General features: G+C 53.9%; 1 protein-coding gene across 4 annotated transcripts; it reads right to left on the bottom strand.

Annotated features, from left to right (window-relative positions):
* Positions 1 to 1704: 1704 nt before the first annotated feature.
* Positions 1705 to 14167, bottom strand: Lbhd2 (LBH domain containing 2). 4 transcript variants are annotated; one of them, XM_078050963.1, is made up of 5 exons: positions 14120 to 14167; positions 8065 to 8226; positions 5065 to 5150; positions 3199 to 3358; positions 1705 to 2029 (listed from the first exon to the last, which is right to left on the bottom strand). In XM_078050963.1, the coding sequence occupies exons 2-5, from the start codon at positions 8069 to 8071 to the stop codon at positions 1932 to 1934; spliced, it is 351 nt and encodes a 116-aa protein (XP_077907089.1). In that variant the 5' UTR covers positions 8072 to 8226; positions 14120 to 14167; the 3' UTR covers positions 1705 to 1931. The 4 variants fall into 4 exon arrangements, with proteins under 4 accessions (XP_077907089.1, XP_077907090.1, XP_077907091.1 ...); XM_078050964.1 differs by lacking the exon at positions 8065 to 8226 and having other exon boundaries at positions 14120 to 14165; XM_078050965.1 differs by lacking the exons at positions 8065 to 8226; positions 14120 to 14167 and adding an exon at positions 12463 to 12672.
* Between the last annotated feature and the right edge of the window lie 6368 nt (positions 14168 to 20535).

Raw genomic sequence — 20535 nt, 5'->3', positions numbered from 1 at the left:
ATTGCAGAGCATTGGGCGCCCACCTCAGAACGCACGGTGCAGTGGCCCTGGTGACCGCCAGGGGGAGCCACAGAATGATACTGCGTGGCCTCGCGCTGGGGACGGGACCACGGGAGGGGTGGGGCAGCCTCTGGCTCCTCCCCGCCCGTGTCCGCTGCGCTCCGCGCGAGGGCAGTGGTCAGTTTGAGGCCTCGGACGCCGGGACCCCGCATCCTGGCTCGCGCGGCGCGTGCTGGGGCCTCGGAGTGCCCTAGTAGACGGTGAGCTGCAGAGTGGTGTCGTGGGGGCCTCTCGGTCGACCCCGCTGTCTGACCGCTGCGGGGACGTAGGCAGGTCGTGTTTACACGGCTGCAACAGTCCCTGCCTCCGAGCCGAGCGGTGCGGGTTCAAGCTGGCCGGCGCTCTGCCTGACGGGCTCCCTCACCCCACAGCCCGGGTGTCGCAATACTTCCCGCTCCACCGCCCCCACCAGGTCCAGGCTCTCGCTCCCGAGTCTCTGTCCCGGGCTCCTGACCCCACGGGGAGGGCGGGGGACAGGGAGGATCCTGAAGGACGTGAGAAGGGCCCATGGGGACATGCTGGGCCCAAATTGGCCTCATGTGTTTAATATCAGAGCATTTAATATCAGAGCAGGCTCGCGGGAGAACGCTGCCTCCTTCTCCCAAACGTGCCCCGCACACCTCTCCCCTTTGGGGGGGTGGGCTAATTTAAGAAGGAAGGCCTGTGGAGGAAGTGCGCCTTGGTCCTGGAAGTCAGCACTGGGACTAGGAGAGAACAGAGGGCCCTGGGTGTCCACCTACCCTGAAGCTGGAAAGGGTACTGGCCCACCCACTGGCGCCTGTGGACTTCGTGGAGCTAACATTCAAGGAGGCTCCCCTCTGCCTGGCCCTGAACTTCCTCAGGTCTGGCTCAGGCCTGCCAAGGGCAGGAGGCCAGCTGGGAACCTGGGAGGACAGCCCACGGTGGGGGGGGACAGGGGAGTTGGCCCTGGGCAGGGCAGCTTTCTGCCATACCAGCCTGCCCTGAGCAGTCAGCAGCCCCCCTGCCCACCCCAGGGATGGCACAGTGCCCAGAGACTTTGTCATGGACCTGCTGGAGGGAAGAGACACTCACATGGAGCAGGAAAAGGTGCCTGCCCATGTAACCTCCTGTGTGGGCTCTGTTACCAGCTCGGTGGCCTCCTAGCCTAAAAGGTCCCTTCAAAGACCCAAAACTGGCATTGAGCATCTCACTTTGCATCTTAGTTTCCTCATTTGTAAAATGGGATTTTTTAAGGAGTTAATAAGATCCAATTTGGAATAGGACACTTAACCCTGTGCCCTACTGCACCCAGATTAGGGGGGGGGGGTTGACAGGTTCAGGAATCATACCATTAAGGCCCAAGGAGAAGTGTAGAAGAGGAAGGCCATGGAGAAGAGGCTGGTCCTTCCTTAAGTAGCCTAGGCTGAGGCACAGTAGGGAGGGGGTCCCTAGGCAGGGGCAGCAGAAGGGTAAACACTACAGCACCTGACAGCCCCATCCTTCAGTGTTCCCACCCCCCCCAGTCAGTCACTCTCCATCCCCACCCCAGTGCCAAACCTCGAAGTGGCCACCCACCTGGCACTCTGGCTTGGTCAGCCTGGGTTCTAAGGACAGTCTGGAAGGTCACGAGTAGAACCAAAATTGTCCTCAGTCCCTTGAATCTCCACCAAGTGTGCCCACTGGTGACCAGGAAGTGCCTTTATTTCTGATCCAAACCTCTGAACAAGGAGGATGTGGTCCAGACCCGGGCCTTGGAGGGAAAAGGCAGGGGCTGAGGTCCTGGTGAGACAGGAAGCTCTGCCAACTGGGTGTCTGGGCAAGACAAGCCCTCTTTGTGCAGTAGCCCAGCCACCCTGGGACTGAGGCCCTTTCAGCAGTCAGAGAGCAGAGCCCCTCCATGTCTTTCTCTGTCACTGGGCCAGAGGTGCCTGGTCCATGGAGCTGGCACATTCACTGCCAACATCATCCGCCGCCTTCCCTGATGCTCCTTGTAGACTTCGGGAGGGGGCTGCAAAAATAGAAGGGCCTCCATGTTGGTGGGGGACTCCAGCCTGGGTGGATCCCACAGGTCTGAGGCCAGCCTTTGGCAGGCACCTGGGCCAGGGCAAGCCACTTCTTCCCCAGGGGTGAGAAGGAGGGATATGCTAGTTCTAGGGAGGGAGGAAAACTTGCTCTAAGAGCAGGAGCACTCCTCCCCTCCCCTATGTATCAGAGAAAAGGGGTGGCAGTGAAGGGTAGTCCAGGGCACACCTGGGACCTTTCCAGGACCTTAATCCCAGTGGTTACCCAAGAGGCAGTCCCTGATGCTGTCCTGGGTCCTCGGCAGAAACTGAAAAAGGGTGAGAAGCTTTGAGCAGGGGAGATTATAGGCATGGATGCCTTCTGGGCCTAAGCTACAGGGTGTTGCTGACCACAAGGACTCCTGCCCAGGGGCTAAGGTCTGCAGATAGACAGGGCAGGCAGGAGGCCCAGCATCCCTGGGTGGGGCTGAGTTCATTTTCTCACTAGGGGCTAGACCCTAGGGGGTTTCAGGCATAAAGCTTCTGAGGACACAGCTCAGTCTTTGTGTCCCCTCCCCAACCCCAGTAGCTTCAGAGCCATCCCCAGAGACCCTCCACTGCCCAGCCTGCTGCCATCCTTTGCCCTGGGCCTGGCCCTGGGCCTGGCCCAGGGTCCTCCAGAAGCTCCAGCCTTTGCACAGGGCATCTGCTGCCAGGACAGGAACTGGCCATTGGGCTGACCATGTCCCCAAGTGTGCTCTTGTATTTACCCTGACTCCTCCAGACTCCAGTGGGCAATGTGCAGTGTTCCAAAGGTCTTGAATCAATGAGGGAGGGAAGGAAAAGAGAGGGAGGGTTCGTGGGGAGGGGTGAGAATGTGCAGTCATTCACTCACCAAATGCTGACTGTGTACCTTCCAGGTGCCAGACCTGGGGCCACAAGGGTGGGTGAGGGAACCTTAGTTGCAGGTGGGAGAGGAGGGGATAAGGGGGAGACAAGGCTAGGTGGCACCTAGGAACCTGGATGGACACAGGCTGGAGGCAGGTCAGGTGGATGTGAGCATGCTCAAGGGATTCAGCACCTCTTTCAAGAATGGGCCGGAATGAGGCCCTGCTTTGGACCTGGGAGACAGTGGCCATCTTTTCCTCTCAGCACCCCCACAGGTAACCTCACTCACCAGCAGCAACAACCTGGCTCGGAAGGGCACCCCTCTGGGTGCCCTCTGGGGGCCAGCGCAGCTCCCCGCTTTCCACAGCACCTGTCTCACTGGGCTCCACCACGATTGAGGGCAGCCGCGGGCCCAGCCGAGGGCCCTTCTCCCGGGCACTCCCCACTGCCTGCAGAGAAAGTTGACAGGAGTCAGAGCAATACCAGGCCCTGGGCTCCCTGCCCCCTCACTCCTCCCCTGCCCTCTGCCCATTAGGAGTTCCAGGCAGGCGTGAGCATGAATATGCATGCACACACATGGGTATCCCCAAGATGGGTCTGCCCCCCCATCCCACCACCAGGGAGGGGCGCACTTGGCTGCTGGGGTCACAGCTCTTCCTGAGCCACCATAGAACATACATGACTCATTCTCCGAAGCTTATTTCACAGACAGGAGCCTGAGGCTGGAGAGGCCAGGGTTAGTCCAGGAGTGATATGTACCCCTGGTGCTCCTGTACCTGGAGCCTGAACAACCCTTTCCTGGGGTCTTCCCTGCTGGGACATTGGCCTCCTCCTTCCATTCAGAGGAGCTGGGAAGATGTTGCCATGACAACCTGAGCTCTGGCTCTCAGCTCATTGTTCAGTGCCCACACCAGCCCTTTGGGTGCCCTCAGCTTCTCCGCCTCCCATTCAAGACCTTGCAAGGTGGAGGCCACAGTACTACCTCACACACCTCCATCTCTCAGCACCCCAGCGGCCTGGACCTGCCTGTGCTGTTCCACTTTTGCCCTGGCTTAGGCAGGTTCCCTCTTTCTGGAGCTCCCCACGCCCCATCTTTTCCATCTAAGAGGACAGCTGCTTGGTGCAGGTCCTCTGTCCCACAATGGTACATGTGCCCTAAGGAAGGGCAGGAACACAGCAGGTGGAACTTTGCTAAACAGTCCTTAAACAACTGCAGAATCACCTGGCAGTGGACTTCAATGCACATTGGACCCTCTATTATTTTTCCCACTATGGTATATTTAGCATAATTTGGTCAATTTCATTCCACCAAAAGAGAGGAATGACTTGATTTTTTTTTAGGACCCTCTCTTAACCAAGTACTTCAGGTGACCCTGAGTTTTGAGAACAGGCATCACCAGGTTGGGCCTTCTGTAGAATGAAAGAGCAGATAGACTTCAAAGGACAGCAGAGAAGGGTCCCCGCCCTGCCTCTTGCACTGTCAGTTCAGGGCTCCTTTCCCATCCTGTCTCCCTCCCCACATGCCATTTTCCTTCCTGCCCCACCCCCAACAAGGGACTACTCTGCTCAGTGTCCTCACTCTGTTGAAGGGGGCCTGCTGCAGTCTGGCTGGGCACAAAATCATGAGCCACTCAAACAGGAATCATTTTTACTTGGCTATGGCTCTTAGCAGGGGCCCAGACTGGCAGAGTTTGCAGGACTGCTGTGCAGTGGCCCCAGATTCCAGGATGGCCCTGTGCGACTCTGGGCTGCTCTCTGCTGGCTCCAGGGCTCCTGGCCCAGCACTGGAACCCAAAGCACTCAGGCTGCTTCCTCTGTGCAGAGACCTCAGTCAGGTCTTTGTTGCCTCTATGGTCCACTCCCAGAAACAAGTTGAAGGCAGGCCCTTGGTATTGCATCACCCAACAGAGAATAGAGTATGCTCTTAATCTTGGGGAACAAGTCCTGGTGTTCCCAAATCCATAGGGGTGCTAAGTAAGTCAGGATGGCTCACCTTCAATTGCTTTCTGTACCAGACTTCAATAAAAAAAGCAATGACCTCCCCCACCTGATGGGTAAACTGAGGCCAGCAGTGAAGAGAGGCCTGCCCAAGTCATGAGCCAGTGCTTGAGGCTGACTATCTTCTGTCCCCTCATCCCACACCTCAACCACTTACCTTCCCTTCTGGGCCGCCGGTTCCCTCAACAGGGCTTAGCTCTGACAAGGTGGGCTGGGAGGTGCTCATGCTGCTGCCTTGACAGGCTGCACAAAGAGGGGCAGGAATGAGGTGTCCACTGTGGCTGAAGCAGGATACCCCCTCCTCCCAAAAGCCTTTAGACTGCCCTCCCCCACCCCACCCTACCCTGCCTGGCACAGTGACTCCTATAGGATCTTTATCATGCTTCTCCCTGCTGAGCCCCCACCCAGGGGGGGCACTGGACAGCTGCCACACAGTGCCTAAGGCTGCAGAGAGGCACAAGTAGGAAGAGACTGAACTAGCCTCAAGGCCCAGGAAGGTCTCCTGGAAGAAGGTCTGCTGGCCTGAGGGATGAGTAGGAGACAACCAGGTCAGCTGGGAGGAGAGACCTGTGTTCTGAAGCAGAGAACAGCCAGGGGAGGGCACAGAGGACCTGGGGGACCCAAGTGGTTTTCTGAGCCAGGGACCTGGAGTAGCAAAGGCTGGGCCTCATGTCTTTTAATTATTATTATTATTTTAGTTTTAGATGGACACAATATCTTTATTTTATTTTTATGTGGTGCTGAGAATTGAACCCAGTGCCTCACGAATGCTAGGTGAACCACTTGAGCCACATTCCCCAGCCCCCCCCCAGTTTCTTCTTACACTTCACATATTAAGTTAGGCCCTTAGCTCCCACCATCAGAGGGGAAATGATATCCTGCCTACACGTGGCCATGCCCACCCAGGTGGGGCATAGGGCAAGTGAGCTCCAAGGACTCTGGAAAGAGAAGACCAACTGCCTCTTCACCTGCAGTGTGGCCAGGCGGGCTCTAGGGGATATGTCCAGGCAGAGGCAGAAATGGGGGTGGGTTTTGGCAGTTAGAGGCCTGATTCTAGATGGCAGCAGGGGGCCACAGGCAAGGGGCATAAGAGCTGGAAGAATACTAGACCCAGGGAGAGCAGTGACCAGCAGAATAGAATGCCTGTGACATCCTGCTGGCTGAGAATGAGGCGCTGTGGGCACCCAGCAAGGGCAGGGGCTGCTATTCTGGAAAGTGAGGTTTCCTTCACCAAACACGCAGTTCAGGTCAGCTTAGGTCCCACAGACGCCCAGGAAGGAGAGGGGCACACACTGTTGGGGGACATCCCCAAGCAATGAGCAGCCAGTCCATGTCTACTGGAGAGGCTCCCCAGTCCCAGAGCCCATGGCATGCCTCCATGACCATGGTCCCAGGTCTGGCCCTCCATTGAGCCCCTTCCTGGATCTCATCTCAAGGCCTGGGAATCTCTAATAGAGTCCTCAGAAGCCAGGACAGAGCCCAGAGAAGGGCAAGGCAGGGAAACTACTGGCCACAGAGACCAAGGCAAGGAGAAGGAGCTGGAGAGAGACCAGAGAGGGCATCAGCTAGGAATGAGAACAGAGAGATGATAGAGCTGTCACAGGGAACAAGTCAGAGTGGGCCGGTGCCCAAGGGCTGCTCCTCTCCTGCTGGGTCCAGTACCAACGTGGGCAGGCGGCACTGCGAGCACCTGTCCACATCTCCAGGGGCTCCCAGGTGTAGAGGGCCAGGTGCCCACCTGCACAACCGCCAGAGGTTCTGCTCTCGCCCAGATCCCAGTGTCCCATCTCCAAGGATGATCCAGAGACCCAAGCCTACCTTTCCACCCTGAGCTCCTGCTCAACCCCCTTCTCCTCTCCCACCCACCCGCGCCGGCCGCCAGGGCTCACTTGGGCGCACGCCCAGAAAAGGTGGGGAGGGGGCGCCCCTGCGCCTCACGCACACTCACCGCCTGCGCTGGGTGCTCGCGCCCGGACCTCCGCTCGCCAGGTGCTGCGCTCACTCGCGGTCCTGGGGCTCTCCTCCCCGAGTCCCGCCCTCCCCCGCACTCTCCGCCCACACGCGCCAGCTCTCCCGGCCTCTGGTTCACACTCCCGCCTTCTGCTGGTGGGGCGTGGCCGCCCCTCAGGGCTCCTTTCCTGCCCCTTCTAACCTCGGCCTCATTCTCCCCAATCGGTTCCCTGAGAACCTGACCCTAGCCACTTGGGTGCAGAATTAGGTGGCGCCAGAAATAGGAAGAGGACTCCCTTCCTTTGGAACAACAGAAGAGAGAAGTGAAAAGGACACTGAAAACCCAAAGTGGGCAGATCAATCCACAGCCCCTCTCACCTTAATTCCGTCTCATTTCCTCGAAAAGGAGCAAAGCAACCCTGGAGCAAAGCAACTATCAATTATCTACTATCATTCACTATCAATAAATAACCCATCATCCTTCCTACCCACTGTCCACCATCTGCCTTCCACCCTCCAACTACCATCCATCCATTCACCATCCACCATTCAGTCATCATCCAGGATCCAATATCCATCCACTGTCTACCACCAGCTATCATCCAACAACCAATATCCATTAACCCTCAATCTCTGTCACTACATGCTGTCCAACCAGAATCCATCCACTATGCATTCATCCACACAACATCCACACCCACAATTTGCCAAGTACCAATAAACCAGGAAAATACTCATCAATCCAACAATATTCATTTACCAAGCTTCATCCACTGTTTATCTAGTCATCACCCACTATGTAGCAGCTTTCCATCAAATGTTTAACAATTGTCTTTCCATCCACATTTTGTGGGTCCATCTACCATTTATCTGTCAATCATCAATCTACTCTCTAGTTATTATTCATATATCCCGAGTCATCCATTGGCTTTCATCCAATCAGCCACAATTCATCCATCAATAATGCAGTCATCAATCATTTAGCATCTGCCCTCTATTAATATTTCTATGAACTATACAATCCACCATCCATCCACCCACCAATGACACACCCTGCACCATCTCTTATTGCCATCCAGCTCATATATATACCTATTCAATGTCTGTCACTAGATATCCTCCATTCATCCATTATAAAACTACAATTCACTATTCATTCAAAATCCATCCAAGGGCTAGGGTTGTAGCTCAGTGATAGAGCACTTACCTAGCATATGTGAGGCACTGGGTTCAATTTTTAGCAACACATATAAATAAATAAAAGTCCATCAACTGGCTGAGGATGTGGCTCAAGCAGTAGCGCGCTGGCCTGGCATGCGTGCGGCCCGGGTTCGATCCTCAGCACCACATACCAACAAAGATGTTGTGTCTGCAGAGAATTAAAAAAAAATAAATATATATATATTTTTTTTTAAAGAGAGAGTGAGAGAGGGGGGAGAGAGAGAGAGAGAGAGAGAGAGAGAGAGAGAGAGAATTCTTAACGTTTTATTTTTTAGTTCTCGGCGGACACAACATCTTTGTTGGTATGTGGTGCTGAGGATCGAACCTGGGCCGCACGCATGCCAGGCGAGCGCGCTACCGCTTGAGCCACATCCCCAGCCCCCCCAAAAATAAATATTTTTAAAAAATTCTCTCTCTCTCTCTCTCTCTCTCTCTCTCTCTCTCTCTCTCTCCTCTCTAAAAAAAAAGTCCATCAACAAAAAAAAATTTAAAAATTGGTGAGTTAAAAAAAACCTTCCAAGTATCATCTACCATCAATTTTATATGCACCCATCCTAAAAAAAAAGTACTGAGTGTCATCTATGTGACAGGCATTGTTGTAGGTGTTGGTTACAGTCAAGAAACAGCAGTGAGCATTCCTTGACCATCATCCATCCACCATATAATCCATTCACCATCCATCCATGTATTGTCCCCCATCTATTATTCACTATCCATTCAGTATTCATCATTGTTGGTCATCCATTCATTAACTATTTGCTATCTGTCTATCTGTCCATTAAACCATTCATTTACCATATACCATTCACCACCTTTCATCCATTCAACATCTCTCCACTATCTAACCACCCACCATTTACCTTTCATGCATCCATTTTCTAAGATGTAACCATTTACTATTTTAAAAACCATCTATCCTTTCAGCATCTAATTATCATCTGCCTAGTCAGAGTCTATCCATTCATTACATATCCGTCATCCATCTTCCATTTATACCTCCAAGGACGATGCTACACAACCCAGTATCATCTAAGTGGCAATCATTCATTTATTTATTTGGTGCTTTTTTAGTGAACTTTTCATCACCATGACCAAAACACCTGAGAGGAACAACTTAGTAGGGGAAAAATTTATTTGGGACTCTTGGTTTCAGAGGTCTCAGTTTATAGGTGGCTGTCTATAATGCTCTGGGCTCAAGGTGAGACAGCACACCACTGGGAAAGGACCCAGTGGAGGAAAACTGCTCAGCTCATGGTAGGAAGGGATCCCAGAAAGAACAACTCTTCCAGGGCACACACCAGTGACCCACCTCCTCCAGCCACACCCCACCTGCCTACAGTTACCACCCAATCAGTTCATTCAAACTAGAGTGGAATAATTAGGTTATAGCTTTTCACTATCCAATCATTTGACCTCTGAATATTCCTGCATTAACAAGAGTTTTGAGGGGACACTAACCAAACCATAACAGTGCTTCATTTATATGTTGCATGTATTATCTGTACAGGCACCATACAGCCATCATCCCACCTCCATCTGACATCTATCACTCATGATCCAGCCATCAATTCTACATCCATTAACATTGATCTACCATCCATTCATTCTCTATGGATAAATTCATCACTATTGTCCACTTATCATTATCCACCACCCATTATCCATATATACTTTCATGATTAATCCATCCAGTAAGCATCTACCACCATCTATTATCTGCGATACATCCACAGTCTATAGATTCATTCAGTACTCATCAATCCATTCAGTCAGCACCCAAATCACTCCATCCTCCATCTGTCAATCTACAGTTGACCTATTCATCATCACTTAATCAACCACCATTACATAGATGCATTCACCACTTCCATCCATCCACCAACTAGCATCACCATCTGTCATGTTTCCAGTACCTATCCAACCATTATCCACGCATCCATCTACATACACACTCATTCTACCATTATGTCCATTATTCATCTGCTAGTCCACTTTTCATCTAGTCATTCATCCCCCACCAATCATCCAACCACCTAGTAATTCACCCATCCATCATCCTTCCATGTATTTTTCTATTATCCTTATGTTATATTCTCATATTAATTATATATACATAAGCATCTGTCAACTATTTTCACTTCTATCTCCACTACACATTTCCATCATTCATCCTTTCCTCACCATTCTTTTGCCCATTAATCTGTAAGTGAAACACTCATTTTTTTTAAGAATTTTTAATATTTATTTTTTAGTTCTCGGCGGACACAACATCTTTGTTGGTATGTGGTGCTGAGGATCGAACCCGGGCCGCACGCACGCCAGGAAAGCACACTACCGCTTGAGCCACATCCCCAGCCCGAAACACTCATTTATTAATAACTATTAATATTAAATATAAATAATAGGGCTGGGGGCCGGGGTTGTGGCTCAGCGATAGAATGCTCGTCTAGCATGGGCAAGGCCCTGGGTTCAATCCCCAGCACCACATAAAAACAAATAAATGAAGACATAAAAAAAAAAAAAAAAGAATAATAGGGCTGGGGTTGTGGCTCAGTAGTAGAGCACTTGCCTGGCATGCATGAGGCACTGGCTTTGATTCTCAGTACCACATATAAATAAATAAAATAAAAGTCCATCAACGACTAAAAAGAATAATTAAAAAAATAATAAATAGTAAACATTTGTTACTTAATACCAGTGCTGGATTCTGGGATCACTGAGATGAATAATGCCCAATTCAAATTCATGGCCCGATGTCCAGAAAGAGCAAACAGGTCAGAGAGAATTGCCAGTGTAAAATGTATATTGTGCTGAAATTTCAGTGCCTCTCTCTCCCAGACATGGGGTGAATGAAGTTCTTTTGAATAAGTTTCCAGGGAGGAAGATGGGGAAGGGGCAGGAGAGGCCTGATCAGGTACTGTGACTATAGCTTGGAGACCTGATGAGGCAAGACTGAAAGGCGAGAGCACCTGGCGGAGGAATCAGTCCCCTGTGTGGGACAGCAGGGAAGTCTGGAATACATTTAGGCAGGCAAATGCCCTAGTTAGCTAAGGTCTTAGAAGAGTCCCCCATTCAATGTCTACAGTGTAGATGTGTTGCTGCACTCTGGAGGACAGGAACCAGAAGAAGAGGGGCTTGCCTTAGGGCCATGCAGCAAAGCGAATGTGTCAGACTCCTGGCACCGTGGTCACTGTGGCTGCAACTGCACCACCTCCACACCTAGATGACCAGAAAATTCTTTATGCAGACACACTCTCCCTCCCACCACCTCACCCCCAAAAGCACCCACCTCCTTGCCACTTGAGCAGGAATTGCTCTCCCAATTTTTAATTTGGGTGTTAACTGTCACCTAGGGTGTTAGTTGTCATCCCAGGTGTTAGCTGCCAGAGGGCCTCACAGCTCCTGGAGATTGCTCCTATTAGAGCGCTCCAGAAAGGCCCTTAAGTATATGCTGTGATGACTAGGGGGGTAGGACACCTACAAGGACAGGCCTGAAGCCTAGAGCTGAGCTTTCAAGGCCATTAGGGGCTGTCTTTGCTCTAGCCTCGGATTCTGAGTCTCCCCTCTCCCTCCTGCCTCCACCAGGGGACTTCACAAGAAACAAGCAGCGCTGAAGGCAGGAGCTCTGTGTCTTGTTGCACCTCCACTTTGCTGTGTGTCTAGGGAGTCCCTGCCCCTCTCTGGGCCTCCCTTTTCCTTCCAGTGCAGCAGAGGAAGGTTAAGAACCAATTATCTCTGGTGTCCTCTGGAGGTGCTGAGACTGCCGCTTCCCCAGCACCTCCCAACACACACAAACAGCCTTTCCAAAGCTTGGTGGAGAGGATAGCATCAGCATGTCTGGTTCTGGGCCAGGAAGGTTGGCTCTTGTCGTCCTCTGGTGGTCATTCTCGGGTAAAGCACCCCAGACTTCCCGGGGATGGTACAAGGCAGTGACAACCAGAAGAAGGTGAAGCGGGGGCAGGAGGAGGAACCTGGTCTCCAACTGCTGCAGTGACAATACGTTTGCATATCTTTGCAACCTTCTGTACTGGAAGGGTGCGGTGCCATGGGCATCATCTTCCTGCATTTTGTCCTCAGGTGCTGATCTTTGAGGCAGAGCCAGGACTGACCCCTCAGCCTTTGATGGGCTGGTGGGCAGCTGGTCCTAAGTAAACAACCACAAGGGAGAAGGAGAAGGGGGGAAAGCCTGGCATCGGCTGATCTCAGTGAGGTTCCACTGAAGGAAACCTGGACCCCTCCTACTGTCTCCCCACACTACAAAGAAAGGTCCGGGCAAGGATTTTCAGCTGTCGTGCTCCAACACTAAATCCCAGGCTCCTAAATATTCGCTGGCCACACAGAATTTGTGGATGTAAATAACAAGGTTTCAGGGTTTTAAAGATACCTTAATAAAAATCCAGACAGCAGGGAGTGCAGGCGTGCGCGGCACAGTGCCCTGGGTCATTCCCAGGACCTGTGGGACCCTGAGAGCCGCCGGCATCGCCCGCCCCCACTTCAGCCTCCCCTGAAGCCTGCGCTGAGCCCCGGGACAAGTCGGGGGGACAGATGCATCCTGAGCCACACCCGGGGAGGGGCAATCTGCCCTCCCTGTGAGGGTGGAGCGGGGGCAGGAGGAGGAACCTGGTCTCCAACTGCTGCAGGACTGCGCCCAAGCTGGCAGGTCGAGTGGGGAGCCGCCGGCCGGCGGCGGAGCTCCGGACCTGCGCGGCGGGTCTCCAGCGCCCCCTTCCGGTCTGGGCGGCTCGCGCCGCGCGCGCGCTCCGATTCCGAGGGGAGGCGACCCTGCGCGGGCGCGCGGGCCTGGATGGCCTGGCCTGTAGGTCTCTGGCCCTCGGTCTCGCCCCACTCCAGAGCGAGCGGGAAGAGGGAAGAGCCGGGGAAAGGGGCCGGGTTGACACTCTTGTCCCAGCCTGCACGCCGCCTCCAGTCCCTACCCCCTGGTACCGCAGGGAAACTGAGGCTCAGTGGGTGCTGGCCCGAGAAGCCGAAGCACAGCCGGACGGAGCTGGGGCCCGGTGCCCCGCGCGGCACCGACGCCCTGCCCGCCAGTGCACGGATGAGGAAGTCGAGCCCTAGGACGCTTGAGCGGAGGGCTTGACCCGGCGGGTCGGGGAAGGGAGATCTGGTTACCGGGCGCCATCCATCCAGGGGACAGAGCCGCCCAGGATTGCAGCCGGGTGACTGGGGTTTGGGTGAGCTCCATTTCCGGCTTGAGGGACAAGTGACTTTGGACTGGTAGCCAGGTGGTGAGGACAGTGCGGCAAGAGCCCAAAGGCCAAGTTGGAGCTGGCCACTGCAGAGGTGACCAGGTTGGCCAGCGAAACGGAAGGGAGTTGTCCACTGCTACGCCCGCTGAGGTCACCCTGGACGAGGTCATCATCCCGCCCACCCTCGCCTTGCCTGTCACAGGGGACAGTGCTTGTCTTTGTGTTTCTCGCTGTCCCCACCCCAACCCATCAGGCTATGAATAAAGACGGCCTGGCTCATGGTGTCTGTGTGGACGGTGAGGGGTCCGGGTCAGAGCCTTCTGAGGACTCACTGTCAGTGGTAGCTGGCCAGCCTCACACATACTCTAGTCCCACCCACTAAGCAGCAGCTCCTGTTCACAAAAGTGGGGACAGATGCTTCTCCAGGATAATTGGTAAATGAGCAGCAATGTCTATGCCACCGTGGGTAACAAACAGTTTAAAGCTGGTGCCCTGTTTGTTTGCGTAGCATGGGGATGTGGGAGCCTAGCTGGCTGACAGCACTTCCTGTAGGACAGGCACCGGGCAGGGCAGGCGCTTTGCCTACAACTAGATCATTTCCTTTATCATGACCTCTGTGAGAATGACATATTATCCCATTTTACAGAGAAAGAACCAAACCCAGGGGCTAAGGCAGCTGTGCAGTGTCAGAGCTGAGTGAGAGTTGTCACTCTGATTTGGAGTGGGAACCTGCACCAGACTTAAATCACTGGGTTTCTGCCGGGTCTCTATTGTGACACCAGGGAAACTGGGCTAACTGGGCTGCATGAAATAAACACACAAGAGACACAATACCTTTTTCTTTGGGGCTGCTGTGATGGCTCCTCTGACCTTAAGGGTCCGCAGAAAGAGAGTGAGAGAGCACACTCTGACCCCTTTTATTGAGGAGAAACTATTCAAATGAGGCAAGAGGTCAGGTTTCAGGGGGGCTGAGTCTATCTTCATGATGTCCACTGTCAGCAGGTTGACTGACATCTAGGTAGGCCACACCCAAGGGCACAGTAAGAGAAGAGGACACACACAAGGCACTTCCATGGAAAATTCTATCCTAAACAGGGCAAGGGGTTATATTAAAAAGAACAGGCGAGTGTAGCTCCACCCATGGGGCTGTAGCAAGACACACTCATGCAGGAGACACCAACCCTCGGACCCAAGAAGGGTGGGGAAAGTCTAGCAGAATGCTGCCTTACACCTCAGCACCCAGTCGGGAGTGTGACTCAGTCACGTGCAAAGTTGGTCTCCCACAGGTTGCCTGCCACCTCTGTGGCCAGAATACTGAGTGGTGGTAGAGGCACATCTTTCTCAGCACCTCTTTGAAACTGTCTGGCCACACTCCAGTGGAGAGCCAGGACCTCTAATCCTCACCTCAGCACTAGGGACAGAGGCTGTTAACCTCCAGTTTCCTGGTGCAGAAGCAGACATTGAGACTCAGAGACTCCCAGGGCGCACAGCTAGAAAAGGACAGAACTGAGGTTGGACTCTAGTTTCCCCTGACCCTTCCTGTCTGCTGGCTTTCTGCCATCCAAGACCAGCTGGCCACAAGGGAACTCTGGCATCCTCCCTCCCTTATCTACCAGAGCCCCTGCCGGGTGTTAGGCCCCTGGATTCATGCTCCCTCTCCCCCAGGGTCTTCACCTTCATGAATTCCAGCTGTCCCCACTTTAGCCCCACCTACAGGTAGGAGCAGGGCAGGATTCAAGGCTAGTTTGAAGGGCCCATAGTGGCACTCCCAAGGGTGTGCCTGCCACCTCTGTAACAGGAGCAACAGGAGCAGCCAGGAAGAGCAGGTTGGATGCCCGAGGCATGGCCCTCCTGGTGCTCCAACACATCCGTCCAGCAGCCCGACTCTCCACCCTCACTGGCCCCCCTTCCACCCACGCAGTGGTTCAGCCTGGTAGAGCATTTCCTTCTAGTGACTGTTCAACAGAGGCACCAATGTGGGCCATGCGCCTGGCATGAGGTACCATACCACCACAGGGCAAACCAACAGGCGGCAGCAGCAGCTCTAGAGCAGGTCCCCCAGCTCTGCATCTGCCTATCCTTAGGAGGTGTGTGTGTGGTGTGTTCAGCAACAAGCCCTGTATCAACAAGCCTGGTGTCAACTCAGGCTCCAGGACTCTGGAGGGTTCAAAAGTGCCAGGCCTGGCTCAGGGCTTTGAAGGCCGATTTGAGGGGTGGTCCTCTGAGCATGGGTGTGGAGGGCAGGACCAGAGCCAGCATAACCAACACTAATGATCCTCAAGAGCTGGGTTCTGGGGTACCCACTGCACTCACCCTGTGCTTTGTCTATTCCATCCTAAGGCCCTGTGAGGCAGGGCTGTTATACTCTTTAGCAGATGAGGAATCACTAGTAACGTAGGGTGCAGTGGAGCATGCCTACAATCACAGCAACACGGGAGATGCAGGCAGGAGGACTGTAAACCTCAGGTCAGCCTCAGCAACTTAGTGAGGCCCTGTCCCGAAGTAAACCAAATGGGCTGGGGATGTAGCTCAGTGATAGAGCATTTACCTCGCATACACAAAGCCCATCCCCAAAATAAAATAAGTAAATAAAAAAATTTGATAAAGGATGTGTAATCCTTTACCCAGGCTCAAGCAGTGTCTCAACTAGATGTCACTCTGAAGGTCCCTGAATCTCCCTCCCTTCATTCTCACTCAATGCTGGCAGGGATGGGTGGCTCCTATAGTTTGGATCTTGATTGTCCCCCCAAAGGCCTATATGTTGAAGACTTAGTCTCCAGTCTGTGATGGAACCTTTAGGTGGGGCCTAGTGGAAGGAAGTTAGGTCATCATCACATTTAAAATATCTGTGCCCTTGAAGGGGATATTAGAATCCTAGCCCCTTCCTGTTGTTCTCTTTGTCATGCGCCCTGGCATGAGGTACCATACCACCACAGGGCAAAGCAACAGGCCAAGCAATCATGGATTGAAAACTCTGAAACCATGAACCAAAATAAACCTTTCCATCTTATAAATTGATTATAGCAGGTATTTTGTCACAGTAATGGAAAGCTGACAAACAGAGGTGAGCAGAAGGAGAAAAGTGAATGACCAGGAGGTCAAGAGCAGAGACTCTAAAGGAAGGCTGCACTAGAGCAAATCAGCCCAAAGATTCTCAGTCCTTAGCCTGTGGCAGGAGCCCCTGCCCTGCCTTTGCAGCTCTAGATGAGTGGGTCCGGGTATATTTATAACAAGTTCATAAGTGCTGCTGCTGGTCCCATCTGGAGACCACACGGTAAGAACCACAGGAGCAAGGGGTGGCCAGAGGCAACATCCTACCCCTCCCAGGCCTCATCTGTCCACACCCCAAGCAGGATGGGCCAGCCTTACAAGCCTCTGCCGTCATCTGTGTCAAGAGCAATGCCCAGGCTCTGCTATTCACCAGCTAAGAGGAAGTTCCAGCTCCTCCCTCAACTTGCTGTGTGCCTTGGGTGGGTGTCTTGCCCATGCCGAGGCTCCGTCTTCTTGCCTGTACATTGCCCTGGGGAACAGAAGCTGTGTGTGGATAGAGAGGGGCTGTGAGGAAGTCATGCACAGGGAGGAGTGCTCCTTACAGTGCTCATCTTTCCTCCCAGAGACATGGACACGGGCTACATCTGGAAGGAGACACGGGCTGCTTGGGGAAAGGCCGAGGAGTGTGCAGGCCAAGCTTGCTGGGCTCAGAACCAGGCCCTGCCATTTATCAGCAGTTACTCAACCCCCCAAGCCCCAGTTTGCTCCTCTGTGAAGTGAGGTCAATTCCGGCCCCCACCTCTTCAGGTTTTCATCTGGGTTGGAGTCCAGTCTACAAAGTGCTGATAACATTTAAAATATCTGTGGCTATTGCTGGGAATCCTCCTGACTTCCTGGCCCAGCCTCCACACCCACCTCACCCCTTTCTGAACTGTGTGCTCAGGGAGGGGAATCTTTCAAGGGCCCCGAAGGACCCTGAATGCCGGCCTAGGACTCCCCTTCATCCCTAAGGCAGTGGGAAGCCAAGGAAGGCTTCTGAGCAAGGGAGGGAGGTGGTCAGCGCTAACCTGTGGGAAGTCACCTCTAGCAGCTAGGAGATGGGTGAGGCAGCTGGGGAAGGGAGCCACACCGGGCCAGTGTTTGCACAGGCCATTGATCAGTGCCTCGGGCTCTGCCCTTTCATCCTTGTTGTTATCAGCTGCTCTCTGGGACTACAACTCTAGGACAGTTTGTGTGTACCTTAGCCCCTGTGACTTTCCTGAAGCCTCACACAGTGGGCCGCCTTCCCCTTTCCAATGGGGTTCTGGAGGTCTCAGAGTCAGCGTCTCACTCCCAAGCCCCCTCGCCCAGCTCACAGAGTGCCCAAGTATGCAGCTGATGGGCACTGCTGGGTTGGTGCTCCTGGACGCAATGGGCGTTTCCCAGAGGACAAGCTTGGGGGATTAGAAGGCAGGGCTCGCGGGCAACTGAAACAAGAGGCAGTGTGCTCAAAGGGGAGGTGCAGGTTGGGTGGTGCTGCCTGCCCTGGGCTGGGGGTCAGACAGAAAGACACCCCTCTCCTCTGGAAGGAAGAAGAGAGAGCCGAGACTAGAACTCAGAAGGGACAGTCACCTGCACTTGGCTGTCTGGAGAGGAGAGCGACCTTTAGTCAGGACACTGCCAGGGGCCATGTATCAGGGCCAGAACCTGGGAGAAGCCCAGCTTTGTCTCCTCCCTCCCTCCCAGATATTCAGCAGGGTCCCCCTTGTCTGCGAGTGTCCATGTGCTCTCCCAGATGCAGCAGCTAGAGAGGGTGGAGAGGGCACGAGGGCCATCAGAAGACCTGGAGCATGTAGGGGACAGCTGAGCTGCCAGCTCTTTCCTATTCCATCCCCGTGGTCCCCACCTCCTCCCGTCTGTCACTCTGCTCTTTGCAAACAGCCCCTGGTGAGAAGACCCTGTCTGAGGGTGCAGCTGATTCCCACAGGCCTGGCACACCCAGACCTTGAAGCCCACTCACAGGCTGCTGTCTGGCTCTGCTCTGAGGTTGTCACCAGCCTGGCTCCCCTGACCTGGGGGCTGGTGGACCTCCCAGGTTGTCTTTCTGGCTTTCCAAGATTACACATTTGGCCCTTGCTACTTGGCTTCTGTTATAACAGCTCCTTTGGTTCTGATCCTGAGGAGTAGGAGGGGTCTCCAACCCTCAGCCTGACACTCCAGTCACACATTACACATAGGCTCCCAGGGGCCTTCTATCTCCTCCGGCCTCCCTTATTGCCGGCTCCCTGCCTTTCCTTTGCACAAACATTACACGGGCACTTCCTTTGAGTCTGATCCTGGCAGGGTAGCAGCCTATGCCCCTGACTTTCAAAGTCCTTGATGTGGTCAGCTCAGATGTTGAGAATGAGAACAAACACCTTCAGGAAGAACTGAGACCTAAGGAGTCTGATGGCAGGAAACCTCAAGAGCCACTGCCAGGGTCACAGTGGTGGCAGGACTGGGCAGGCAATGGCAGGGAGGTAGGGTCTGCTCATCCCGACACTCTCATCCCGCCTGCCACCACCCACCTAGATGAATCTGGGCCTGTGGGGTCTGGCCTGGCTCACCTCTCCGCCCGCCCATGCACCCTGGCCACCTTGTGCTTGCTGTGCCTGGGGGTTCCTCTGCCCAGAAGCCTCTCAGGACTGCCTCCTCCTTGCTTGGATCTCCTTTGACCCAAGAGAGGAGAGGAAGAGAGGCCTGCATAGCTCTGCTGGGGTCTGTAGGTAAGCCCACATCACATCACTAGCTACCCTATCCACTTTCCTCAGTCACCTCTCCCCAAAATTCTGCTTATCCCTCCTCTGTGGTCTGTCCCTAGGACTGGATGCTCCTGCATCCTCACACCAACAGCCTGCGGAGTGACTGCTCCATGCTCCTCCTGGTTGGAAAAAGCGATTCTATATCCTCCCCGGCTGGGGACTGAACCCAGGGGCTCGACCAGGGAGCCACACCTCAACCCTTTTTATTTTTTATTTGAGACAGGGCCTCAATAAGTTGCTGAGGTTGGCCTGGCACTTGGGATCCTCCTGCCTTAGCTTCCCAAGTCACTGGGATCACAGGCGTGTGCCACCGTGCCAGGCTGTCAGCTTTCGTTTTTAAGTGAGAAATAACGTTGCAATGAATAGCACTTCACTTGTGATCATATCAGCCAGGGGCCCTGCAGGGGTCACCCGGCGCAGGGAAACTGAAAAGACAGTGTGAGTGGCCTGCTCTGTGTGTGGGCAGGGCCCAGGCAGGTCAGAGAGATGTGCTGCTGTTACCAATTCTGTTCCTCTAGGGGTGACCAGAGGAAAGAGTGACCTGAGACAGGAGACTCTAAGAGAGGGGCCCCATACAGGAGCTGTGCTGTCAGCTGCCTGGGGAGGAAACACCCCCTCACTCTCACTTGGCTCTCTCTGCATGCCAGAGCTGTCCAGGAGTCAGAGGGCAAGGTGGCCCGTGGGGACAACCCTCTTGGGCTACAGAGCTGGGTGGCGGGCTCTGGAAGGGGAAAGCAAACTACCCACCCTCTGAGTCCTTCAGTGTCCACTTCATCTTATGGAGGAAAATGTGTCCTCAACCCTGAGGGCACACAATATCCTTAGCCTCTGGTGGCCATTAGACCACTGGGGTGGATGCCTATGTGAAGCCTAAGACAGCACCAGGGGCACTCCTGGCATGGTGGGCAGGAGAAGAGCCGAGAAGGAAGCAAGGCCCTAGCACATCCCCAGGTCCTTCCTCCACTTCTCGGCCGCACTATTTTCTTAGCCTTGGTGGGATGACCCAAACTTTTATTTATTCAAGATCAGGGTCCTCTCTGGGCCTGTCCCTAATGACCTCCCTTCCCTTCCCCAGTGTTAAGAATTATTAGCAAGAAACAGTCAGAAGTGCCTCAGCAAAGCCCCTGGGCTTCACATCCGGCAGAACCAATTCACGTCCCCCTGATGGTGGGGACTGAGGGTCCCTTTCCTGTTGGCTTGAGGCAGGACCAACATAGCTGGTAAGGGGAGGGGCAGCCTCAGCTGGGATCTGTCTGTTGAGACCATGACTGTGTTTCCTGAGGGAAGCATTCCTTTCTTGGACTTGAGGCCAAGGTCGCAGGAAGGAAAGCAGAATTCCTGTGTGCTACTTAGCATAGAGAGGGAGGGCTCCTCGCCTCCACTGCGTGCTTCCTGGACTCACTCGGGCACTGGGCTCTTGGGGGATGGCACCATGTACTTCCTTTGGTGAGGAGGCATACCCACACCCTACAGGCTGAC

The sequence above is a fragment of the Ictidomys tridecemlineatus genome, chromosome 5 (genome assembly GCF_052094955.1).
Source record: "Ictidomys tridecemlineatus isolate mIctTri1 chromosome 5, mIctTri1.hap1, whole genome shotgun sequence".
NCBI classification, from domain to species: domain Eukaryota; kingdom Metazoa; phylum Chordata; class Mammalia; order Rodentia; family Sciuridae; genus Ictidomys; species Ictidomys tridecemlineatus.
The sequence above is the reverse complement of the archived record's forward strand: the minus strand, read 5'-3'. Positions and strand labels throughout refer to the sequence as shown.

Bases quoted from the DNA above. Each gene is read 5' to 3' on its own strand.
- Lbhd2 (XM_078050963.1), bottom strand. The intron at 3,359-5,064 runs GTAAGTGGTTGA...CTTTCTCTGCAG, and splicing joins CCGGCGGCCCAGAAGGGAAG to GCAGTGGGGAGTGCCCGGGA. The intron at 2,030-3,198 runs GTGAGTGAGGTT...CTATTTTTGCAG, and splicing joins GAGCCAGGTTGTTGCTGCTG to CCCCCTCCCGAAGTCTACAA.